Source organism: Hordeum vulgare, chromosome 7H (genome assembly GCF_904849725.1).
Source record: "Hordeum vulgare subsp. vulgare chromosome 7H, MorexV3_pseudomolecules_assembly, whole genome shotgun sequence".
Classification (NCBI taxonomy): Eukaryota; Viridiplantae; Streptophyta; class Magnoliopsida; order Poales; family Poaceae; genus Hordeum; species Hordeum vulgare.
Window position 1 is genome coordinate 18,329,332 of NC_058524.1, and position 21,979 is coordinate 18,351,310.

General features: G+C 46.9%; 1 protein-coding gene across 1 annotated transcript; it reads left to right on the forward strand.

Annotated features, from left to right (window-relative positions):
- Positions 1-7,741: 7,741 nt before the first annotated feature.
- On the forward strand, positions 7,742-11,042 carry LOC123410487 (NAC domain-containing protein 66-like). Its single transcript, XM_045103434.1, has 3 exons — positions 7,742-8,089; positions 8,218-8,546; positions 10,264-11,042. Exons 1-3 carry the CDS (start codon positions 7,918-7,920, stop codon positions 10,966-10,968), a joined length of 1,206 nt encoding a protein of 401 aa, XP_044959369.1. The 5' UTR covers positions 7,742-7,917; the 3' UTR covers positions 10,969-11,042.
- Positions 11,043-21,979: the final 10,937 nt, after the last annotated feature.

Below are 21,979 nucleotides of genomic sequence, written 5' to 3' on the forward strand. Positions count from 1 at the left end.
CAAGTATTTATTCCTATGACCATGAGATCATATAACTCACTGACACCGGAGGAATGCTTTGTGTGTATCAAACGTCGCAACGTAACTGGGTGACTATAAAGATGCTCTACAGGTATCTCCGAAGGTGTTAGTTGAGTTAGTATGGATCAAGACTGGGATTTGTCACTCCGTGTGACGGAGAGGTATCTCGGGGCCCACTCGGTAATACAACATCACACACAAGCCTTGCAAGCAATGTAAATTAGTGTAAGTTGCGGGATCTTGTGTTACGGAACGAGTAAAGAGACTTGCCGGTAAACGAGATTGAAATAGGTATGCGGATACTGACGATCGAATCTCGGGCAAGTAACATACCGAAGGACAAAGGGAATGACATACGGGATTATACGAATCCTTGGCACTGAGGTTCAAACGATAAGATCTTCGTAGAATATGTAGGATCCAATATGGGCATCCAGGTCCCGCTATTGGATATTGACCGAGGAGTCTCTCGGGTCATGTCTACATAGTTCTCGAACCCGCAGGGTCTGCACACTTAAGGTTTGACGTTGTTTTATGCGTATTTGAGTTATATGGTTGGTTACCGAATGTTGTTCGGAGTCCTGGATGAGATCACGGACGTCACGAGGGTTTCCGGAATGGTCCCAAAACGAAGATTGATATATAGGATGACCTCATTTGATTACCGGAAGGTTTTCGGAGTTACCGGGAATGTACCGGGAATGACGAATGGGTTCTGGGAGTTCACCGGGGGGGGGGGGGGCAACCCACCCCGGGGAAGCCCATAGGCTTTGGGGAGACACACCAGCCCTTAGTGGGCTGGTGGGACAGCCCCAAGGAGGCCTATGTGCCAAGAAAAGAAAATCAAAGGAAAAGAAAAAAAAAAGAGGGAAGAAGTGGGAAGGGAAGGGGACTCCTCCCACCAAACCAAGTCCAACTCGGTTTGGGGGGGGAGTCCTCCCCCCCTTGGCTCGGCCGACCCCTTGGGAGTCCCTTGGACCCCAAGGCAAGGTCCCCCTCCCTCCTCCTATATATATGGGGCTTTTAGGACAGATTTGAGACGACTTTCTCACGGCTGCCCGACCACATACCTCCATAGTTTTTCCTCTAGATCGTGTTTCTGCGGAGCTCGGGCGGAGCCCTGCTGAGACAAGATCATCACCAACCTCCGGAGCGCCGTCACGCATCCGGAGAACTCTTCTACCTCTCCGTCTCTCTTGCTGGATCAAGAAGGCCGAGATCATCGTCGAGCTGTACGTGTGCTGAACGCGGAGGTGCCGTCTGTTCGGTACTAGATCGTGGGACTGATCGCGGGATTGTTCGCGGGGCGGATCGAGGGACGTGAGGACGTTCCACTACATCAACCGCGTTCTCTAACGCTTCTGCTGTACGATCTACAAGGGTACGTAGATCACTCATCCCCTCTCGTAGATGGACATCACCATGATAGGTCTTCGTGCGCGTAGGAAATTTTTTGTTTCCCATGCGACGTTCCCCAAGAGTTGTATATGATGCAACCAGAAGGTTTTGTCGACCCTAAGGGTACTAACAAAGTGTGCAAGCTTCAGCGCTCCATCTATGGGCTGGTGCAAGCATCTCGGAGTTGGAACATTCGCTTTAATGAGGTAATTAAAGCGTTTGGGTTCATACAGGTTTACGGAGAAGCCTGTCTGTACAAGAAAGTGAGTGGGAGCTCTGTAGCTTTCCTCATACCATATGTGGATGACATATTATTGATGAGGAACAATACAGAAATGTTGGAGAGCATAAAGGCCTATTTGAACAAGAGTTTTTCAATGAAGGACCTTGGAGAAGCTGCATACATATTAGGCATCAAGATCTATAGAGATAGATCAAGACGTCTCATAGGTCTTTCGCAAAGTACATACCTTGACAAGATATTGAAGAAGTTCAATATGGAAAACTCAAAGAAAGGGTTCTTGCCAGTTTTGCAAGGTATGAGATTGAGTAAGACTCAGTCGCCGACCACGGCACCAGATAGAGAGAAGATGAATTCTGTCCCCTACGCTTCAGCCGTAGGCTCTCTAATGTATGCCATGCTGTGTATCAGACCTGATATAAACCTTGCCATAAGTTTGGTAGGGAGGTACCAAAGTGATCCCGGTATGGAACACTGGACAGCGGTCAAGAATATCCTTAAGTACCTGAAAAGGACTAAGGAAATGTTTCTCGTTTATGGAGGTGACGAAGAGCTCGTCGTAAAGGGTTACACCGACGCTTCGACACAGATCCGGATGACTCTAAGTCACAGACCGGATATGTATATGTTTTGAATGGTGGGGCAGTGAGCTGGTGCAGCAGCAAGCAAGAAGTCGTGGCAGCATCTACATGTGAAGCGGAGTACATAGCTGCTTCAGAAGCGGCTCATGAAGTAATTTAGATGAAGGAGCTCATCACCGACCTTGGAGTGGTTCCAAGCGCGTCGGGTCCAATGACACTCTTCTGTGATAACACTGGGGCCATTGCCATAGCCAAGGAGCCTAGGTTTCACCGAAAGACGAAGCACATCAAACGCCGCTACAACTCCATCCAGGACCATGTCCAGAGTGGAGTAATAGATATTTGTAAAGTAAACACGGATCTGAATATTGCAGACCCGTTGACTAAACCTCTTCCACGAGCAAAACATGATCAACACCATAATGCTATGGGTGTTCGATACATCACAATGTAACTAGATTATTGACTCTAGTGCAAGTGGGAGACTGTTGGAAATATGCCCTAGTGGCAATAATAAAATGGTTATTATCATATTTCCTTGTTCATGATAATCGTCTATTGTTCATGCTATAATTGTATTAACAGGAAACAGTAATACATGTGTGAATAAATAGATCACAATGTGTCTCTAGCAAGCCTCTAGTTGGCTAGCTCGTTAGTCAATACATGATCATGGTTTCCTGATCATGGGCATTAGATGTCATTGATAACGGGATCACATCATTGGGAGAATGATGTGATGTACAAGACCCAATCCTAAGCATAGCACTAGATCGTATTGTTCGTATGCTAAAGCTTTTCTAATGTCAAGTGTCTTTTCCTTCGACCGTGAGATTGTGCAACTTCCGGATACCATAGGAGTGCTTTGGGTGTATCAAACGTCACAGCGTAACTGGGTGACTATAAAGGTGCACTATGAGTATCTCTGAAAGTGTCTGTTGGGTTGGTACGAATCGAGATCGGGATTTGTCACTCCGTGTGACGGAGAGGTATCTCTGGGCCCACTCGGTAGAACATCATCATGAGCTTAATGTGACTAAGGAGTTAGTCACACGATGACGTGCTACGGAACGAGTAAAGAGACTTACCCGTAACGAGATTGAACAAGGTATAGGTATACCGACGATCGAATCTCGGGCAAGTTCTATACCGACAGACAAAGGGAATCGTATACGGGATTGATTGAATCCTTGACATCGTGGTTCATCCGATGAGATCATCGTGGAGCAAGTGGGAGCCACCATGGGTATCCAGACCCCGCTGATGGCTTTTGGCCGGAAAGGTGTCTCGGTCATGTCTGCCTGTCTCCCGAACCCGTAGGGTCTACACACTTAAGGTTCGATGACGCTAGGGTTATAGGGAATTCTTATACGAGGTTACTGAAAGTTGTTCGGAGTCCCGGATGAGATCCTGGACATCACGAGGAGCTCCGGAATGGTTCGGAGGTAAAGATTGATATATAGGACGGATGGTTTTGGACACCGGAAGTGTTTCAGGCGTCACCGGTAACGTACCGGGACCACCGGAGGTGGCCCCGGGGGTCCACCGAAGGGGGGCAACGACCCCAAAAGGCTAGATGGGCCTAGTGCGGGAGGGAACCAGCCCCTAGGTGGGCTGGTGCGCCTCCCACACCCAGCCCAATGCGCGAGTGGTGGGGAGAGGGGGCAACCCTAGGCGCAGGTGGGCCTTAGGCGTACCAGGTGGTGCGCTAACCCCTCCCACCCTAGCCGCCGCCCCCCTTTCCCATCTGGTGGCTGCCGCACCACCTAGGGGGGAACCCTAGGGGTGGCGCACCCCCTCCCCCTCCTCCTATAAAAAGAGAGGGGTTTTGGCCCTTGGGAGACAGACTTCTCCCTCTCCCTCGGCGCGGCCCTGCCCCTCTTCCTCCTCCTCTCTGTCGGTGCTTGGCGAAGCCCTGCCGGGAGACCTCGTCTCTCCATCGACACCACGCCGTCGTGCTGCTGGAGTTTTCCCCAACCTCTGCCTCCTCCTTGCTGGATCAAGGTGCGGGAGACGTCACCGGGCTGCACGTGTGTTGAACGCGGAGGTGCCGTAGTTCGGCACTAGATCGGAATCGCTGCGAGTACGACTCCATCAATCGCGTCCTAGCAACGCTTCCGCTTTGCAATCTTCAAAGGTATGAAGATGCTCTTACCCCTCTCTCGTTGCTGGTCTCTTCATAGGAAGATCTGAATATGCGTAGAATTTTTTTGAATTTATGCTACGTTACCCAACGGTTCTTCGTAGCGAAGAATTGGTAAATGCATGTGTCAAAATGTCTTTGATGGAATAAAAAATAGTGTTTCAATATCAATCAAAAATATGTGTACGCAATGGAAAATGGATGCAGGCCGACCTTGAGGACAAAAATATCCGCGTGTTGCATACACGACCGATCCAAACGCAAAAAGAGGCAGACGAGCTGACCCAAACGGACAAAAGACAGACAAAACACATGTCCTTCTAGGTCGACCGGTTGGAGTTGCTCTTATCGCCGGTGCTCATGAAGATGACGAATGCAGCGCAACAAGAGCTTAATTTGATGTCGGACGCCCCCGTCGTAGGATATGTTTAGGGTCGGATAATTTCTTTTCTTCTAAATGTTCAAATTTTTTTTTTTTGGAAATCTGCCGCGCGTTTGTATGAAACCATTATTTTTGTATAAAATAAAATCCGTCTGTGTTTGCACTAATTTAACCTGGTTTGTTGAAAAAAAGTTAGAAATATATACGCCTACGATTGGATGACAACCTTGTGTATCCATGTCGACGGATTTATTTTCTGTGTTTATGGACGAATGCAAAAGGAAATTGATGGTTCCCGCAGGAGGTGTCCTAAGAGAGAGGTAGGATGCCTTGCCTACGTGCATGGACTTATGCCTCTCCAAGAAGCCAGAAGACATGATACATTCCGAATCGCTGCAGAGAACGGAGAGAGACCGGCTCGGGCACGAGCTAGCGAATGCAACGGGGGGTAGTTTGATCGATCAATGCTCTGCCGGTACGTACAGGTCTCAACTCAAAGGGTGACCAACACACAAAACATAACAGTTGCTTTGCCACTGTAATAATTAGCCGTACGTACGTGTTGTCTCCGGGAAAACCACGTAATTCTCTTTCCAACGACGAGCTCCTTCACGCAATAGTCTCCAACCAAACAGCGTCGTCGTCCATCCTTTCCTTTTTGGCAATGGAAAAGCGTTCATATAAACGCGTATACTCTTATTCCTATAAACACATATACATATATTCCATTTCTATAAACATTTCTAAAAAAAAAAGAACAGACCCAGTACATAGAAACTCTCACACAAGGTGGGCTTAGGGACACCCTCGAGAAACTGAATCGAAATATTATCTTGAGATTTACGAAATCATCAATCGACGCCTCGTCGTCGACGAAAGCGTCTTCTTTTACTGAATGCGCATCGCCGAAAAGCATGAAATAAAATTAAAAATAATACGAGCATCAAGACTTAAACTCAGATGAACTGAGAATATCATTGTCTTCTCTCTAACCATACAACTGTAGGTTGGTTCGTGTTAGCCTAGCTATTTGGAACACATGATATGAAAAGCCCGTGAATGTAAAAGTATAGGAGATCCTTATCCACCTGCACTCCTGTTCAAAGCGTGTGTCCTGGACAAGTTGTACTATCAATATTTTTAGGGACAACTGATCAATTGGTCAAATATGGTTGCAAATTGAATATATGGTACAAAACGTGCTTGTTTTTTTTGGGGGAAACAAAACGTGCATCATATTATTGGATTTCATAGGTTCTTTTCCTTTGAGAAATTATATTTTTTTGCATGATAATACGTGTCACGTTCATTTTATAAAGATCAAACTACATGTCATGTAAAAACCGACATGATAAAACTAAAAGATAGATGGAGCTTGACACCAACATCCGACATCTGTTTTCGGCAACACCATAACAACCACCAAAGAGAAAAAATAACGGATCACCTAGTCTAAGCTCGACGCGGCTCCGTCGCAGATATGCAGCTTTGCAGACCTCTAAGATGGGTCATCAAAGATGAAGCCATTGTCGTTGAACGAATCAGACCGGAGCAACACCTCAGACACGCCATCGAACTCCAGATCTGACACCCCATAACGATTAAGACGTCGAACGAGAAAACCATACCTACTATCCATCAACCACGAACCCAACACACGTTCTGTTTTCCAGATGTCGTCGACGCAGACCATAATCCGCATCCACTCCTGGAATACCTCCTAAGATCCGTGCCAACGCTGGAGCAGACGTCGTCGCAACGGCGGAGCCCAAGAACACAAGTCCATCACAAGGATACTGTCACCGCCACGATATCCTCGCTTGAACAGACTGGTTCCTAAATCCATCACCGCGATGCATATCCGGATAGAAATCTCATTTCCTAGGTAAAAACAACGAGTAAAAAAATTGCACAGGAGGCCATGCATATCTTCAAATTAACAATCAATAAACTACAATTCCATCTGCAACTTTGGTCGATGAATTAGGTACTGCTAGCACAGTTATAGTATAGCTTGAAATATCAAAGTCAACAGCCGTAGTTATTCTCCTGTGATGACTTATGCTATCAATAATCTTCAAAGGCAATGATTCCTATTAATTTCTAGTCCCCATCACTGCTTTTAGCTCCTGCAGGAAAAAAAAGCAGGAGACAGATTTGCACAGCAGGGTTGAACCCTACAACTGAGCTGCAGAATCATCCGCATGCACACATTTCTAGGAGTATATCGGTTTACATGAGAAGTCAAGAAAGCTGTTCCATTAATTGCTTTGGGCTTTCTTGCCTCCAATAGCTAACCTCGATGGATCGTCGGCTGGCAAAGTTGGCGATCTAGCACTGCTCCTGTCCTCCAACCAAAACTGAGCAATGCAACTTTTACTACTAGTACCTTGTGGAACTTGATTTCCTCTTAATTTATCACAACATCACGCATGAACATGGAAGAAAAGAGGGAAGCGGCTGGCACAGGCACATCTCTTACTTTCTGCAGCTTAATTTCCTCTGAATTTATGACGAACGTCATGCCTGAACATGAACGAAAAGAGAGAAAAGGTTGGCACGCACAACATCGATCGAGCGTTCTGCTGATCGATGGCGCCGTTGGTGCTGTTGCCGTGGTGGTTATGCTAGCTGGTCGTCCTGTGGTGCCTGATGATTTTACCCGGTCGGGGAAGAGCGGTGACGCAGAGGGGATCAGTTGGGTTTGGGGTGTGGTTTTCGTGGGGATTTTTAAGGTGGCGTGTCATGTTCCGGATGTTGGCGGGGACTACGTACCGTCGCCTTGGCGTTTCCCTGTCAAGGTTGGTGTTGGTGGCACTTGTCCTCTCCGACGAACGAAACTAATCCCACTACTACCAGGCAACTAGCTATAGCTTGGCAGCACCTAGAGCTGTGGGCATTGTGCTCCATCGACTGGTCAGTAGCTATATATAGCCAGCCCCGTCCGTTCCAATGGTTTCCTTGTACCCCATCACTTCATTCCCCTCGACTTGACTCCTCTCCCCTACTGCTCCCTCCCCTAGATCGTTTCATCAATCGTTGCTACTTGTAGGATATATAACTAGGTGGAGCATTGCACTCCAACTACAGTAGCGTCTTCTTTACCTACTTATATAGTGATCGCTGTGTGTGTGAGATTCATCCATCGATCATGAGCATCTCCGTGAACGGGCAGTCGGTGGTGCCGCCGGGGTTCCGGTTCCACCCGACGGAGGAGGAGCTGCTCACCTACTACCTCGCCAAGAAGGTCGCCTCGCAGCGTATTGACCTTGACGTGATCCCCAACGTCGACCTCAACAAGCTCGAGCCATGGGATATCCAAGGTCAGTGCATGAGTTTCCTTCGTTCATCGTCTACACTATACACCGTCCCGTTGCATAATGCTAGCTTGCATGTTGGTACTACTCATGTATGGATGGTGAACTAATTGGCCATGGAAAACCACATGCAGAGCGTTGCCGGATCGGAACGGGCCCGCAGAACGACTGGTACCTGTTCAGCCACAAGGACAAGAAGTACCCCACGGGCACGCGCACCAACCGTGCCACCACCGTCGGGTTCTGGAAGGCCACCGGCCGGGACAAGGCCATCTACTCCGGCGCCGGCTCCGGCCGCATCGGCATGCGCAAGACGCTCGTCTTCTACAAGGGCCGCGCCCCCCACGGCCACAAGTCCGATTGGATCATGCACGAGTACCGCCTCGACGCCGCCACCAACCCCGCCTTTGCCGCCGGCGACGCCAGTACCTGCTATTACTCCGGCAACTCAGCCTCATCCCCGGTACGCACTGCACCACCACGTACTACTTACAGTCCACACTGTACTAGTACTATACTGTAGTACGTTGGACAGATGCAGGCCGGCCGGCCGGCCGGCCGACAGGGATATAAGTGGTGCGTGCATGCATGCGATATAAGTGTACCATGTACACACACGTACACTAGGTGTACGCTCACGTTGCACATATGCAATACTGTATTACTGTAGACGACAGAGGGTGGTGGTTGGGAATGGGGACACAGATGACATGATGCAATGGGTTAATTAATTCACTGTAATTTGCGAGTGGGAGCTTGAATTTTCTCTCGATGGGTCGACGTCATGGAAAGGGGGGCCTCAAGTAGTGGGTAGCAGGTTTAGTACTATCACAATTTGCACCATGAACCTATGAGAAAGTATAGCAAAGCTAAGTCATATTTAGTGTTTCTCTTCAATCATGAAAAATTGAAAAAAAAATCAGCGAGATATCATATACTCCTTCCTTCCTTCATACTACTTGACTTTGTGGAACTCACATGCGTCCTACATCTAGTTGCAGCGGCTTTGCGATGCAAAATGACTTCACACTTAGGCCCTGTTTGGAACCATAATAGATTATGATAATCTGGATTATGAACATAGATTATATAATCTGGTTTATAAAAATAATCCAGATGGACATGTTTGGAGGCCAGATTATATAAACTGTAAACCAGCTTTTAAATTGTACAATGACATGTTTGCCCTCTGTTTACAAGGAAAAATAGGAAAGTGGCGGTGGCACTGCGTAATTCTCTTGAAGTTTACAAGGGTAACACGTCATTTGTAATCCATAATCTCATTTTAGCTGGGGTAGAGCAGAATATGAGATTATAATAATCTGATCATCTAGTTTATAAAATCTACAATATAAACTGTCCTGTTTGGAAATACAATAGATTATAAAACCAGATTATATAATCTGGGTGGTTCCAAACAGGGCCTTAGCAATATAACATGAATTAATGATCTATTAGTATTATTTTCGATGGACCTTGATAAGTGTTACATGTATGACACGGACACTTGGCAACTCCTGATGTTTTTAATGACAAATTTAGTGATGCGAGTATGACAAGTTTAGTTGTCAAGCATGACAACTTTCTTATTATGGATGTAAATTTCAGTTTTTTTTGTTTGTTTTTTCTTTTCAGACGACAACTTTAGTTGTAAAAAATGCCTGAACTGAAGTGCATTATCATTTTATTTTTTTTAAACGAAGGCAAAAGCTTTGCCTCATCTATTAAATAAGAGAGCCATTTAGCATTCAAATGCATAGCTTTAGTGAAAGGACTACTTCACAGTTGGCACACCTACTGTTATTTTTCCATTTAGTGAAGTACTGCTGCTACTGGAATTGATCGAATATATAGAACGTGGACCTTTGCACGCGGAGACACCGGCATATGGCAAACTACTAACAAACCTTCATTACCGAGCTAGCCTTTTCTAGGGTCAAACACCACGTACATGCATCATGCATGCATGATGACGGATCGAGGATTGCAGATCCATCGACCATCGACATACCTTTTGAGCTGTCTTCCTTTCAAGAATTCAACGCCATGCATAATTAGCCTAATCTAAGTACGACAAATATCTGCATGTAATTAAGCACACTTGCCTATTTTACCGACCGTTCGATCTGCTGCAAAGTTGCAAATACTAACTGACGGTGTTATCCGTATGATATGCACAGATACGCGGCGTGGCCGGCGACCAGTCGTCGGCGCAGGAGGACGGGTGGGTCATCTGCAGGGTGTTCAAGAAGAAGAACATCGTCGTCCAGCACCAAGCTGCCCAGAGCATCGGCGGTGGCAAGCTGCGCGGCGCCGCTGCCATGGCGCGCAGCCAGAGCAACTGCTCGTCGACGGTGACCACCGACAGCGACCACGCCAGGGCGGCCCATATGCAGCAGCTGCTGCACTACTCCGGCAGCGACGACGCGCTCCACCACATCCTACCACACTACATGCATAGCCGATCTTCCACGACGCCGTGCAAGCAGGAGACCAAGCCCACCAACCCATCATCGTCAGCGCTGGACCAGCTGATCAACAGCGCGTGCCACAGCGGCAGCAACACCCTACACGAGAAGTTCATGAAGCTCCCGCCGCTCGAGCACTACGTCCCAGGCGGGCTCCTGCCGCCGCCGACCGAGTACGGCGGCGACTGGGACGCTCTCGACCGGCTCGCGGCCTACGAGCTCAACGGCCTGTCCGACGCCGTGTCGACCAAGACGACGAATGGGGTGCCCTTCCTGCTCGACGAGCATGGCGGTAACATGCTACATGGTTCCTCCGTCACCGGTTCCGGCGACGGCGACCTGTGGAGCCTGGCGCGGTCGGTGTCATCGCTACAAGCTGAGTTGAGGATAACCTGTTTTAACGCTGTCGGATGTTGACACTATAAGGACATTTTCATGTACCGAGTTAATATGATTCATATTGAACGGACGCCCCATCTTTGGATAATATGCTATCACAATTAACTCCGATCTAGGGATTTGATACAAGATTTTGGGCCAGGGCGCCGGCGCACCGGCCCGAGGGCTCTCGCCGGTCGCACAGCAACCGTCAGATCAGGGGTCCTTGACCGTCAGATCTCGACTTCGCGCCGGTCGCACAGCAGCCGCCGCCGCAAACGCGAGCCCCCTCGCCGGCCATCCTCGCACGCGCCGACGTCCCAGCACGCGCCGACCGCCTCGCCTCCTCACCGCTGGTCGCCCTCACCGTCGGTCGCCGCCTCGGCCGCCCGTCGAAGCACCATGGATGCAGCTCCGGCTGCAGCATCAACCGTGTATAGGAAAGTTTCAACTGTGTATAGAAAAGTTTCAACCGTGTATAAAAAAAGTTTCAACCGTTAAAAAAAACAGCTTCAACCAAAAAGTTCAACGAGGAAAAGTTGCAAACGTTGACAGAAAAAGCTTCAACTGTGTATGGAAAAAGTTTCAAACGCCGCTCCGGCTGCAGCATCTCGCGTGGTCACTCCTCAAAAAGTTTCAACCGTGTATGGCGGAATGTTGCAACCGTTGACATAAAATGCTACAACCATTGATGAAAAAAGCTGCAACCGTTGATGAAAATCGCTAAGGATAAAATCATAGCAGGAAGCATGGCGCCTTGCGAAAAAATGGTGGTAAAGGGGATGGAGGGGAGGGAGGGCGCAGAGCAACTCGTCGTCGCCTCAAAACGGGCTTTGCAAAAAGTGGCGGTGGTGAGGACTGTGGTGAGGACGTGTGTTAGGAGGGGGGGGGGGGGGGGGGGGTAGAGGGGAGGGAGGGGGTGCTTGAAGGCAACATCAATGACGGTTGTGGTGTTCATGGTGAGGGAGAGAAAAAGGGGATCGACTGAAGGAGAACGAAGGAAAGAAAACGAATGATGGAGAGTGTTCTCATGAGAAGATAAGGCCTAAAAGGGCGTTGGTTCAGAAAAAAAAAGTTAAATCTGATGCATTCGACCGCTACGAATCTGACGCGTAGCGTGCGTCCGGCGGAACGTTGCGGCGTATAAACGTTTATCAAGATTTTGTGAGCGGAAGGGGAAGTCTGAGAGAGGAGAGGCGCCGCGTGTAGTCTATTTTCTTCATAAGTATAGATCTAGGCTTGCCGCGAAAGGGTTCCCACAAATTCAAGTACTAGATTACCATGAGGCTCTCTGGCCGAAGCAATGCTTAAGCTATGTGGATTATGTTGGTAATTTCTGCATATCCTGATTATGAGATATGATAGATGGACGTCAAAATTACTTTCTAAATGAAAACTTTGAGTGGATGTATACATGCCACATCCGAAAAGTTTTATTGATGGTAAGGATGCCGGTACGGTGTGCTTTTTCGACGAGACTTCTTACAACAATTAAAGAGTCATTTCTAATCCTATATGTAGATGACATATATATTAGGCATTAAGATCTACGAAGATAGATCAAGACACCTAATATCACTTAGCCAGAGCACGTACATTAAACTGCAAAAGTATCCAAGATCACACGGATCTGAATGTGTACCTAATGACGAAGCCACTGGTGTAAGTTATGTAAACAAGATTATTGAGTCTAATGCAACTATGCAAGTGGGAGATTGTTGAAAATATGACTTACGTGTAATAATATTTGAGTATTATTTCTTCCAAGCTTATAATTAATGCTTATATTCTACTCCCTCTGTCACGGTTTAAAAGGCACGGTTAAACTTGCGTGTGTTTTCAAAATAGACAAGGTTTAAGGCGTGAAAGCAATTACTCTCATTAATTGGTACTAGTACTACTCATGCATGCGCCCTCCTAATTTGCTGCTCACGCATTAGTAATAGTATTTTCTCAGTTGATTAGGCGCATTAGCATCTACACCTACTACATCTCACAACCAGTCGGTGACTATCTTGATCCCAGAGATTTTCCAAGCATGCCTTCTAAACCGTGACGGAGGGAGTATGTTATATCCTGGCAATGTAGATGCATCAGTTCCTGTTTTGAAGATAGATAGATGGAAGACGGCGACGGTCGCCTCTGAGAGTGCGCCGGACCGGTGTGCGCCCTAGACCCGACATTGTGACTTGGCTGGAGCCTCTGGCTTTATATTTTAGATTTTGGTGTGAAGTCTGTTTGATATTCGGTTCGGATTTTCGGCACCCATTCATCAAGTGGATAGGTCGTTGTTGTTGAGATGATGGCTTCAGACTTAGTGATGTATTAATTTACGAAGTCTTTATGAATAATTAATAAAGTGGTTACATGCATCGTTCAGATGCAGAGACGGGGCCTTCCTCCTTTTAAAAAATAAAATAAAATTGTAATAATCTTACTCTCTTTTTTGAAAAGGAACAATCTTACTCGTGAGCTCTATCTTCCCTTGTTTCTGGAGCCAGATGCTAATTTGAGAGAGGTTTTTTGTTAAAAATGCTAGACATACAAAGAGTTACACAAGGTTACACGCTGTCTAGGAATCTTTCTTTCTAACTAATCATTCCCTCCTTGATTTTCAAAAAGGATGGGGCCCTCACCCCCCTTAATCTCCAATCAAAATCCATCTGTTTTTAAAACCCATGTAAAGTTATGGATGTGTAGCATTGTTGATTTTCTACACACCACGTCAGGTAGCACATCACTAAACATAGATAATATATTTTTCAATTTTTAGTTATTTTTCCTTTGTCAAATGCGCCTGTCTGTCTTGTCCGGTTGCCTGCACGCCAGAAGCTTCAGGCATCGTGGATTACCAATTTACCATACAGTTGAACCGAAGCTACACCTGACCTAAACCCAGCAGGGGACACTCCAGACAACTCTCGAACTGAAGACTCCTCCAGGCTAGGAAGAATGTTTCCTAGAGCAGGGGCGACCACCTACATGTGTTGTATGCATCAGAAAGAGACCGTCGCCATATTGCTGGCAATCTTCCTGCTCATACATTTTGTTTCTGATGGGTCGCTGCTCTGATTTGTATGGTGGTACCTATATATATATATATATATATATATGTCGTTTGGTGCGGGTGAGTCCAGAATGGTCCTCCGAAATGGAATTGCTTTGTCTGTTCAGGACAAGGCGTCGAGGCAGCCTAGGAAATCATGTATCCTGTAGGTAACCAGGTGGCCTATGCAACACATGTAATAGTTGTATGCACACGCAAACCTTTTTCGAAAAGATGAAAATTTTCTTAAAATTTGCCTGTCTTTAAGAGTGCAGATTTTATCGAAGAAAAAACAAACAGTGCAATTTGATCTGTGCCAGTGCTGAAGAAGGTCCATTATCAACTCAGCTCAAAATCATTCAGCCACTAGTTGCTGCTACCTAGGATTTCTAGCACTATATACTTCTGTCCTTATACGTGGGTGGTGGGGTCTTAGGTGCTGCTAACGTAGACCATTAGACGTCCGGTCCACGACGGCAACGTAGTGGCCGCAGACGGTGCATGCGGGAGGAGTTACGTGGACAGTCGCCGGCTACTGGCCGGCGTGATGATTAGGGAACTGACCTCTTGGAGGAGATCACACAGCAAAGCTGTTGTAGGCCAGGGGATCATAGTGGAGGGAGAATCCTTGGCTCGGCCTTTTATTTGTGTGTGTGGCTTTTCCGTGCATGACTTAAAGCATCTTCAACAAACGCCTCTTAAAACTGTCCTCATTATCCGTTCGGAACGAGGCCCGACGTGTTCGTGGACATAGATAAGGAAGCTGGTCATCCAGCCACACATCAAATAAGTATCAAATTGGGACAGCAGGTATGTGTCAGGCGGATGAAGAAGACAAAACAAATGGGGTTTGGAAGACATGTGATGCAAATGACAATGGGCGAAGTGGAGCCTTGCATGGTGTTTGGACTCCCATAAAGCTTCTCCAATTCCAAGTTTGCTTCCGGTTTAGTGAAATTCGGACATGCAAATTACTTCCTACGTTCTTAAATATAAATCTTTTTAAAGGTTTCACTAGAGAACTACATATGGTTGTATATAGACACAGTTTAGAGTGTGGATTCACTCATTTTCTTTCGTACGTAGTTCCGTAGTGAAATCTCTAAAAAGACTTATATTTAGGAACGAAGGAAGTAGTCAGTGTCCGGTCAGCTTGGACCGGAACTTTAAAGGCGTTTTGAGACACCATGTTGGATATGCCTTTAGGCTAACTCCAGCGCACGACCCCATCCTGTACGGATGCGTTCGTTTGGGGTAAAATGAACATACCAGACAGCTCAGTGCGCGGACGCAAACGGACTTTTGTCCGTTTTCTGTCCGCTTTTGACCCATTCCCGGCCCAAGTTTTGGGCGCCTTTAGGGTGAAACGGACAACGCGCAGACAGACCGGACACCCGTGCTTGTCCTTCTCTGGCCCGCCCGTCGGTGGCACATGCCTCCCTTTTTCTATCCCCCACTCCCACCCCCACCCATCGAGCCCTCCAGTCGCACCCCCCGCCACTCTTGTCCCTCGCCGCCGCCGCTGCTACCATTTGCCGTTGTGCAGCTCAGACGCGCGCTCGCCCCAAACCTTCGCAGGCCCTGCTCCCTCAACGCCCCCCCCGAGCTATCCAACCACGACCACCTGATTTGCGCTCCCGGTGGTTGGATTTGGAGCTGATCCGGCCGGACTTGGGGCTCGCCGGCTACGGAGAGGCCACGTTGTGCCATGGACTGGCCGGACACCGCGCCAGGACCTCCCGGCAAGGCGGCGATGCTGCATGCAGGTACTGACTCCTCCTCTAGCCGTTCGGATCTACGCCGTCGACGGTTTCCAGGCAGATACAAGAACGGCAGGAGGTCGGGGTCGGTGCTGGCCCAAAGGCTCGTCGGCGCACCGTTGCCACTTATTAAGTGCGACGACTACCCAAGGAAGGTCCAGCGTCGCATGTCTACAACGCCGGAACATTTCGGATGGGTGTTTATCAAGTGCCCAAACGATGGGGAGGTATGTGCTACTTTAGCATCGTTTGTGCTTTCGGATTTGACTACTTGTGCTAATTTAATTTTGTTGTTGTCTAGAATGAATGCGATTTTTGGTATTGGGATAAAGTACACCCTGGAGGTATGTGCGCCTTCCAAGATTGCTTCTCACATGATCTTTGAATGTGGATATTCCAATGGAATATGGGCCGCCATGGTTTCCTATTTACTTGGTATATGGATCAGATGGGCATGTGGCACACCATTGGGATGGTTTTGCTCACCACTCGGGCCTGTCTGCAAAAGTCCAGTCACCCGTTAGTTGTGATTCTTGTGTGTTGAAATTTTTGAAAAGAAAGGCATGCTGGTGTCTTCAACTAAAAATCACCCGTGCCCTCAGCGTTGCTGGAAAATACATTTTGGGAAGCAAATGATTTTGCGCAAATTATGCCTTAACCCGTCCTTTTGTGATTTGAGTTCTTTTTTACTTTATAGATATCGGCCAACATGGTTCCTTCTCTTTAATCAACGAAAATACACAACTCGATCCTGCCGCATTTACATTTACATAAAAAACGATGTGCAATACGGATTATTGCAGGCGGCAAAAGTGGTTCTCGTCAATTAATTAAGAGAGTTTCTCTCCGCTCACCAGATTTGAGTTGGCTAATTGACTCGGGACTTGAAAAAACGTGCCACCTGGAAAGTACAAATATATGGACTTGTTGCATGATACCTTTCAAGTGGACTAGATCTTTGTTCTTCTCTAAGTTATGAATGAATGGTTATAGAAAAGCAAATCCCTACGGCTTGGGAGCAGACGCGCACGTCCAGCTGCATGCGTGCAAAGTTAATCAAAAACCAAGTAAAGTAAGCAAGCAAGCATCCATCCGTAACAACACTCTACTGTATGCCTGAGTTAGTGTTCACTCGTGTCAAGTCCAAATCAGCTCCCCACTTACATAACCCGATCAATACATGCATGGCCTACATATAAGGAAGAAAATAAAAGGAAAACCGCATACGCACATACATTCTTGCTATCAATCATCGCCCAAAAAGATGTGGGTATTGTTTTCTATCATCTTTCGTCTCTTTCCGGAGGACCAGCTAGCAAGAAAGAAAGCAGAAGGAATTACGGGACAGCAACGGCGCTTGACAAGAGTACTATATATACGTCGCCGTCGGTGGTCATTGCCGACGGCAGTTCTACCCGATCGAGCAGGAAAAGGGAGGACACGACGAATTGGCCAGCAAAAGGAGTGAGTGTCCAGTGGAGCGACGGAATTCAGTCGCCGTCCGGTGGTGGTAGCTGGCGTCGGAAAGCCATGCCATGGAGATGGACGATATGGACTCCCACTGGCTCCCAATCAGTGGCCGGCGGCAAGCCATGCCATACGATCACTCACTCGCACTGGCCGGCGGCAACTCCCCGTTGATTCGTTCATCATGCTATGCATGGCCCCCAATCCGCACAAGCGATGACACCATGCACGTAGCTCGATTATCTGATTATTTTTCTCCCCACCAAATCATACACTACTACTTACTACGTGCGTACGTATTTCATCCATCACTCGGCCAGCTTTAATAGGTGATCTTGTCGTTGCTACGTCCGTCGACCGATCAGTTAGTTATTAGTGGCAGTGGCATTCCCATGCATGATTACTACGTAGAGAAGTTCATTACCGAGTAGTAGGTAGAGAGGTAAATAAAGTTAGCAAATATATATACCGAGATCACGGGTTATAATTACGCTCTAGAAGAAGTGTGCACAGCCTCCACTACTAACATGGCGGAGAGCGAGAGATGATCATGCCCGACAATTCAGTTTTAACGGTGCCCGCACTACCGGGCAAATCCAAGCTCTCTCACTCTCAGTCCGTAAGTGAACATTTCACAGGAAGCTACCTAGCTAGCTAGATAGCCAGTTCAAGTGCAGGACAGACAAAAGAAACAAACAGGAAAAATGGGTACTAAATTCTTGTTGCCGCTGGCGTGTAGAAGGTCCAAGTGTAGGCGTGCCCATGGAGACTCGGACACGCACCACGGCCGCGACGGCGACGGCGACGGAGGAGACAAAGCCAAATCCCGCGTATGTTGGTGATGTTGCCAAAGTGGCAAAAAGGAGCCAACAAATATTCCTCCCGTGGGAATCTGCAGGACCCAGCTAGTTTTAGGTGGCTGGATAGATAGATACCACCCCGTCTACTGTCGGATGTCCGGCCGGGTGGAGCATTGTAGGTGGTGTCGCATGCGTCGCGTCTGGGTTCCACCTAGCAATAGCATGCGTTGTACGCCCGTCCGGCGCTACCGTCGGTAAACCGGAATGTCTCCTCGGCCTCGCTGGACTGCCATCAGCGACTGCTTGGCTTTACTTTGTTTTCTACACGCTGGTTTGACTTCGACATCATTTCCTTTCCTTTTTGTTCTTCCCTTCTTTTCTTACTTTTTCTGGATATATACTAGTAGACGCTGGTTCTATCGTTTCAATGAAAGAGAAAGCAGTTTAGCTACTTGCAAGCCGTGTCAAAACAATATTTGGGTCATTCGGAAGGTAGCAAACATCGAAGGGAGGGAAAGCGCAGCCGCCGGCTTGCCTAGAGAAGTCCTCTAGGTCTATCTTAGGGTGACAAGCGACCCCAATGTCTATCTTAGTGTTATATTTGTGTCGAATATTATGTACGCAAGGGGTTACGTGGACTTGGAGTTGTAATTGGTGTAGATAGGTATGAGTCGTGTAGGAGTCGGACACGTTGTATCCCAGGCCTCTTATATATCGAGGGGCACCACACGTTGTAACCTATGACGATCGGATAGCAATAGGTACGGGGGGAGCCGGCGACTTGTGCCGGCGCCTGGGCGGCCGGTGTTGCGGTATCTTGGGAAGGAGCGCCCGTAGTCATGCCCCGGGGATGTAGCCATATCGGTGAACCTCGTTAACAAATACCGTGTCTCGGTGTGTCGTCTATGATCTTGCATTAGCGTTTTATTCTAACAAGTGGTATCATGAGCAAGGTTACGAGAAGGCTATGCGGAAGATCATCTGGAGATACGAGGATCATGCTCGACGGGTGTCAGGGAACGTCCGATTGGCGCAAGGTGGAGCACGGCGGCGATCGTGGATGCGGTCGGTGGTGTCGGACACTTCGGGCAGGAGGCCTGGACCGTTCGATGGGCTGCGATCGGTAAGGATCGGCTAGACGTGGCGATCGGACCGGCGTAGTGGCTGTCAAAGACGTTGCGGAAGCGACGGATTCAGCTCGCGATCAGACCGGCGATCAGACGTGGGGGGACGGCCGGATAGAGTATATGTGTGGGGGGGAGGGGTGCAGGTTTGTAGTGAAATTCTCGAGGTTCGCAAGGGTTACAGGGACGGCCGCTGATGATGGCAACACCACGGTGGAGAGAGGTTGAGGAAAGGGAGGTGCGACAAGGTTAGTGCGGGAGCACCGCCGACCGCAGGCGGCGACAATAGGTGGCCCGACCTGCAGTTTTGTGCAGCGGAGATCAAAATCGTTGGGAAGACAATGAATATTTTTTTAGGAGGTAGAAGTAAGAGATTAAGTTGTTCCTTTTGCATGCTATGGACGGGAACAAACCGATTGACCCAAAAATTGACACAAAAACATTTTTGGGTCGACTGGCTCCTAGTCATTCCCAAGAGAAATACAATAGTATTAGGTTCACACCAAGAATACTACAACACACAAGAGCCCACCAGAACATATAGTGGAAAAATGATGGCAGAAAAATGAAACAACGCCACGATCGAATGCATGCATTAACGATTATTGGCGCCAACTCTCCCTCGACAACACAAGGAGAATAATACTAGTTCTGCAAAAACATCACCTTAGTGAGGGGAACAACGCGCAAACTCCACTATGACTGGATTGAACAACGAAAGGTTAGTCCGAAAGATCAAGTCCAAAGAAAATCCGAGCAATAACTTGAATAAGGCAACTGCTTGAAAAAGCCAACACTACTAGTACAACCAACTAAGGTTAGATTTAGGGTTTTCCCCTTTAACTCAAAACCATATACCCCGATAGCACCGCCAAATTGAAGTCATTCCACCATTGTGAGGACTTTGCAAGAAATACCTTCTGGCCTAGACATGGATGAGATGTTCAGTGCATAGTCATATATGTTGTTGTTGCAAAAGCAACATGAACGTTGCCACGTGAATGACAACCATGCTCAATAAAGCAGGGTGTCGAGCCAGGATATGATGACGGTAATGCCATGGTGATTTCATACACTCGTTGGAACAATACGTGTGGCAAATCTTGTACAGTGTATCCTACAGCGATACGTTGTCCTCTCTCGTTGGTTACCAATCAACATCGATCCCGTGCTAGAAACGTGACCTTGATGAATATGTGTCGTGTCGATATGCTCTTGGTGTAATTAAGTTCGACAAATGAGGGGATCGGAGAAATAAGTAACAGTGCAAAGCCATCCGATGCTTCATGTTTCCGTTTCAAGCAATAAAATGCATGGGATAGATGCATCCATAGTTTGAATCAGGAAGGTGAAAGGGAAACCGTGTGTCCGTGGTCCGTGCGAACACACAAACAACTCCTCTGCCACAATAACAATCATCGTACGTGTTGTTTTAGGGGAACCACGTAGCGGTAATTCTTTTTGGGCAATGATGGGATACCCATAGCCGTTCCCAGCCCGGCCATAGGTACGTGGGTGCACATGATCGATCGGTTCGAGCGAGTCGGCAAAGGCAACGACGAGAGACCGAGACCACCGGGGAAGGGAGTCGCCGTGAATTGACGCGCCACGTTAATTACGTACCTCCAAGCAACTCTCCTTTTTGGCAATTGGACTAGCAAAAGGACCCGTGCATTGCAACGGGAGAAAAACAATAATAATCTCCAATGATGTTGATCATATTATGTCTTTAAAATTTTAGGACATTTCTTGAAATGCATGAACATTTTTTGAATTAGCAAACATTTTTTTCAATTGCACTCAAAAAATAACACACAAACTTTTTTTCAAAATCATGGACTTTTATTGTTTTCACCAACATTGTTCTCAAAATTATGAACATTTTTCTGAATATGCGAATATTTTTACAAAAATCCTGAGCATTTTTTGAATTCACAAACATTTTATATTTTCTTCAAACTTTTATTTCAAAATTCCCAGTTTTGTAAATTGAAAAGTTTTTCAAAGTTCTAAATTATTTAAACAAAAAAAGGAACAGAAAAATGAAAATAAAAAATAAGACTAAAAATAGAGGCACGCACTGTTTTTAAGATTTTGACACGCACTTTTGTTTAAAATCATTGACTTTTTTATTTTATGGACATTTTCTCAAAGTTTAAACATTTTTTTATATGCAAACATTTTTGAAAACTCCTGTGTAGTTTTTGAATTCTCAAAGAAATACGTTTTTTTGAATATTTTATTAAGAAATTCTCAGTTTCTTAAAATTGAGAAAGTTGTTTGAAGTTCTGAATTATTTAAAGTAGAAAAACAAAATGGAACTGAAAAGAAAAATAAAAAAATAAACTAAAAAAACAGGCGCCCACGCATGGGTCGCCCAAACAAATGTGCTGCATCTTTTTCCAACGCCCAGAGCATAATATAGGAGGTGCCTACATGGGCCGGCCCAGTCCGGTGATTTTCCTGTTTGAAAAGTTTTTTATAACTTATAGGTGGCATTGGTGGGTAATTTTAGTCAACTTTAAGGGCAATTTGGATGACGTACGGAAGAAGCACTATTTGCTTTATTAGTAGGTAAGATTGGAAAGCGCACGGAAAAGACGTACGAACTTGCCGCTGAAGCCATGCACCGGCACGCAATTGGGCGCTCGGCTGGCGCTATGCCGGCAAGTCATGCAGTGCGCATCCGTGCATGCCGACGCTCGCACAAGTACTAAGCTTGAGACAGTTATTTTGGAATGGATGGAGTACTACCGTGTGTACGGGCATCTCATTTCCTATTAAACAGATCAGTAGAAACAGCTTATAAAACAAAAATGCGCACGAGGGCATGAATATATTCAAATTAGGAAT